This window comes from Octopus bimaculoides, chromosome 26, assembly GCF_001194135.2.
Source record: "Octopus bimaculoides isolate UCB-OBI-ISO-001 chromosome 26, ASM119413v2, whole genome shotgun sequence".
Lineage (NCBI taxonomy): Eukaryota > Metazoa > Mollusca > Cephalopoda > Octopoda > Octopodidae > Octopus > Octopus bimaculoides.
This window is the reverse complement of record NC_069006.1, coordinates 6,948,181-6,953,189: the sequence shown is the minus strand read 5'-3', so window position 1 is coordinate 6,953,189 and position 5,009 is coordinate 6,948,181. Positions and strand designations below refer to the sequence as shown.

General features: G+C 36.3%; 1 protein-coding gene across 2 annotated transcripts in view; it reads right to left on the bottom strand.

The window, feature by feature from the left end:
• LOC106879708 (dnaJ homolog subfamily C member 11) overlaps positions 1–5,009 on the bottom strand; it is a 66,856-nt gene that overhangs the window by 49,098 nt on the left and 12,749 nt on the right. For both annotated transcript variants that reach the window (XM_014929380.2, XM_052977006.1), the window contains exons 4-6: positions 3,481–3,582; positions 2,052–2,119; positions 264–441 (exon numbers count right to left, since the gene is read on the bottom strand). In XM_014929380.2, coding sequence (XP_014784866.1) covers positions 264–441; positions 2,052–2,119; positions 3,481–3,582 — 348 coding nt within the window. The remainder of the gene's footprint in view (positions 1–263; positions 442–2,051; positions 2,120–3,480; positions 3,583–5,009) is intronic.

The following is a 5,009-nucleotide window of genomic DNA, read 5'->3' as shown; positions in this document are numbered from 1 at the left end:
CATGACTGATGACTGTTTGAAACACACAAATCTTTTCTTTAGTACCAATAAATATACATTTTATATATTTCTATATACATCAAAAACATATGACACAAACAAAGTAAAGAAGAAACTAAATTTCTTGGAATACATTCCAATATTTCAAAGTGAAAGACGAACCTCCTTCGATTATGAGGTCACAGAATGTTGACGATTTACACACAAACAACACACTTTGGGGTTAAGGACGAATAGAATATTAAGAAGCAACAAGCATATACCTCTGCCCATGATTTGTCTGATAATAACCGCTTCCAAACCATCAACATGTTTCCGTTACCATTTCCATTCTGTGCTTCAATGTTACCCCCAAATGTGACTGTATCATTTAAAGTCAGTGGTGCCTCTACTGACTGACTCAAGTTCATGCTGCTCACTTCAAAGTAAGGAATGAATGACCTGCAAAGATGGACCAGGAGAAACATTCAACAGAGCAATCAACAAAGTCTCTCTTGAGTCAACATAGGAACATGTATGTGGACTGTGAGATTGCTAGAAATAGCAGCAAAATATCCCTTAACTCATTAGCCCATATCTGGCCAAAATATTGTCTTCTTTTTTTTTATGTTCCAACTGACCAGAGCCAGCCTCTCACACCTACCCTACAATGTCATTCTAAAAACAAACAATCACATCACAATTTCAAAGCTATGAGAAAATGCAGGATTAATTCAAAACAATGTGAATTGAGAAGTATTACATTTGATAGTGTAACCTGAAGGCTAAAGGGTAAAATTACACCCTACCAATGAGTATTGACCCCAGGATATACAAAATATAAAGAACTATTTAAAAGCTTAAAAATACATCATCATCATTGTTTAACGTCTGCTTTCCATGCTGGCATGGGTTGGACGGTTTGACTGAGGACTGGCAAGCCAGAAGGCTGCAACAGGCTCCAATGTGATCTGGCAAGGTTTCTACAGCTGGATGCCTTTCCTAATGCCAACCACTCAGAGAATGTAGTGGGTGCTTTTTAAGTGCCACCAGCACAGGGACCCAGTCAGGCGGCACTGGCATCGACCATGCTTAAATAGTGCTTTCTACATGCCACTGGCATGGAAGCCAGCCAGGCGGCACTAGCATTAGCCACAACTACAATTTCACTTGACTCAACAAGTCTTCTCAAGCACAGTATATTGCCCAGCGATTACAAATAATATAAAATGGTATATACATCATCATTATTATTTAACACTTCAGCATTTAAACCAACCACATCTGGCCTAAAATACTGTTTTACATTCAAACTGACTAGATCTGCTCTTTCACACCAATCCTATTGAAAATATTGACGCTATGAGACAATGCATGATCAATTCTAGACAATGTAAATTATATTTGACAGAGCAATCTGATTGCTAAATGATTAAAGTCTTACAGTTCTACATTTAAGAGATGAGGAATTATGTACATTATTTATATTATTTACATTTGACCATGTGGTTGGGAAGCAAGCTTCTTACCATACAGCCACGCACCATCAAACTTCCTCTCTAATACACTCGCCTTTCTTCTCTAACTGAGGTCTCCACGTATCCAATCTACAGTATGACGCCCATCTCTGGCCCCTCTATATCTTTAATCTCACAACTAGTACAAAGCCCACCCACTAATACTACTCAGAGTTGAGGGGTTTTCATCATGCAAGCTACTTGGTGCCCCGCCCCTGTGGGCACTAATATCATGTAAAAAGCACCCAGTACACTCTGTAAAATGGTTGGCATTAGGAAGGGCTTCCAGCTGTAGAAGCCATGGCAAAACAGACTATGGAACCAGCTCCTGTCAAACCGTCCAACCCATGCCAGAACAGAAAATGAATGTTAAATAATGATGAAGTACACTAATTTATTAAAGAGACAAAATGAGATTTTATAACATTCATGTTATTTTGTAATTTTTAAAACCATCCATAGCATAACTGAAGAAAAATGAAAACTGATTTGCAATGTTAAGTGGAATTTAATAATTGTACAATAATCATAAAGAGCAACATTAAAAGAACTCACTCATTTTCTGGATCTAAGTCATAATGGTCAAAGACATCTGTGGCATCAATACCGATCGTTATGGTGCCCTGTTAATACAAGAAATAAGAGATTTCGGTTAAGGAGACAAGATATATTTAAATAAGAACAAGTATGTCAATAATTTTCAGTTTCACTGATCAACTTTGTTTTTACAACTTCAATAAATCTTTAAACACTTTCTTGTAAACTGCCCTAAAAACAGTTTTACTGCCATCCTCTTTCTCTTCCAGCTGATATAGCCATTTTCGCAAATTAAATTTTGATATAAGTTTATGGAAAGTGAAATTGTTATTAAACACAATTTCCTCTACTTTTTAGAATAACGGCAATAACAGCCATATATTGTCTTGGGAGGGTCATTACGCCAATATTAATAGTGACACATGCACTGCTTCCCTATCACTTCTTTATTGTTAGTCAGTTCGTTAAATATCAAACCAACTAATTAATCAATCGTTTGTTTAATGTACTGTGCAAACCAAATGCAAAAACAAAAAAAAAAAAAATTTAGATAGATTTCTTTTTTTCGAAATGGCATTATTTAGATATCACAGGCTAGATCATTTTGATGAAATAATTCTTTTATGACCAATTGGCTTTACTACTGCTAACCAATCGATTTTGAAATAAGTTGAACTTAAATTCTACCTCACAGAGACAAATTCATAACAAATTTAATTTAGTCAGAGAAGAGTTATGTAACTTGCCTCAGAGTTATGTACCTGTAACAATAGCCATTGAGGCCGAGTTATGTACCGTATTTGACGGCGTAACAGACACACTAGAGTATTAGACACGGCCCATTTTCAGTATCACTTATTGAAGTAAAAAGTTTTTGGTGCATTTAAAGCCTGTAATACAAGCCCTTGTTCATGAATGGGAATTGCCGTGTGATTATTGAAATAATTTTTGGGAAACAAAATGAGTCTTATATGCTATTAGATATGAAATACAGTACCTCCAAGTGCAGCAGTCATCAACTATTTTTGTACCACAGACTGATTTCATACAAGACAATTTTTCCGTGGACCAGGGGGTCATGCACATAACAAAACAATAAAGAGCATAATAATAATAATGTAAAAACGCCCTGTAGACTGTGATAGTCAATAAATATAGAAATAACATTTTAAATTTGTGTTGCAACTGAAATACCAATTGTACCTTAAGATTTTAAAATTTATTTACTTTGTGGTCTAGTATTAAATAATCCACAGCTCAGTACTAATCTGTGGCCCGATGGTTGGAGACTTCTGCTTTGGCAAGTACCCCAGTGATAGTGATGGGCTAATATTGAATTGAGTCAATGCTCTTATGTACGATTCCTGTCAGTTAAAAGCAGAGTGCATTGATGGAAAGCTATCGAAACACTCAAAGCAACCAAGATTCCAAAGATTCAGTATCTTACCCGAGGATTGGTTCTTTGTTGTAATCTTCGTTCCTCTCTTTCTCGTTGTATTCGTTCATATTCTGCAATTATCTCTGCAGGTGATTTGGTTTTTGAAACAAGCTAAAAGATTGAAAATATAATTGTTTACAAACAGACAAAATAAATAAAACAGTAAATCTATTCTGTCAAAACAGAGGAGAAAACAAAGTTTAAAATTTGGTTCCACTGCATTCTGTTGATTGCCACAGTTATCTTCAACAGTTTCTCTTTGATTAATTAAAAAAATTCAACTATTTTACCCAAACACAAAATTAATAAATATCGTATCACATGTCAAACTGCATTCAGAGTTTTCAGATCTCATACATTCTTTATGACCAAACACTCATAATAGTTTATCAGATTCAACCTATACAAGCCTAAAGATTATTGGCAACACAATTTGGAAATCTCTGATTAAGAGTTTCTGAGTTGAACACAATCTATTAAGAGCGTCTCACAGTTCAAAAACAACAGCAATGCATTTGGTTCGTGAATGCCTTTAACAGAGCCCACTCTGTTGCAATCAGTCAGACTAGATGTCCAGCTGGAATTAACTTTTTTATATTCTCCCCAGAAAGGTTTCAAAACCTAAACAAATGGTCTGTTAGGATGCCCTCTGTCGTTTTTAAATCAAGTCATGCTTTTACAACAATAGAGACAGCGACAGCATCATCATCATCATCATCATCGTTTAACGTCCGCTTTCCATGCTAGCATGGGTTGGACGATTTGACTGAGGACTGGTGCAACCGGATGGCTACACCAGGCTCCAATCTAATTTGGCAGAGTTTCTACAGCTGGATGCCCTTCCTAACGCCAACCACTCAGAGAGTGTAGTGGGTGCTTTTACGTGTCACCTGCAACATCTGATCCAGTAATCAGCTTCATGTTTAAAATTCAGTTTTTTGAAGCTGACATAGGTTGGATAGCACCGCAGTATGACCTATAAGAGGTTGACAAATGGAAAGGAATCATGTAATAAAAGATAAACAAAGCAATGCATGGAGATAGACTGGAGAATGAAGAAAGTACAACACATCCAGCCTGCAACATTACACATTTTATGATTAAGCACTGCATGTTGGAATTTACAGAATAGTCTCCAGGCATGTGGAGGCAATGTTTATCCGACAAAAAAATCTGATCATCACACACAGTTGTCTGTTTAACTACTTACATGCCTCAACTCTTTAGCATTTAAACCAGCCAAACCTGGCACAAATATTCTACCTGTTTTATGTTCAAACCAATCAGATCTGACCTCTCACACCTATGCTACAATGTCATTCTAAAAATAAACAATCACATCATCAAGATCTCAAAGCTACGAGGTAATGCTTGATTACTTCAAAACAGTGTGAATAGATAAGCATTACATTTGAGAGAATAACTTGAATGCTAAAGGGCTAAGCCAGCACAAAAGCTGAGCTGGGGGTTACACAAGCCAAGCTCTCTCCCTCCCTCCCTCTCTCTCTCTCTCTCTATATATATATATATATATATAT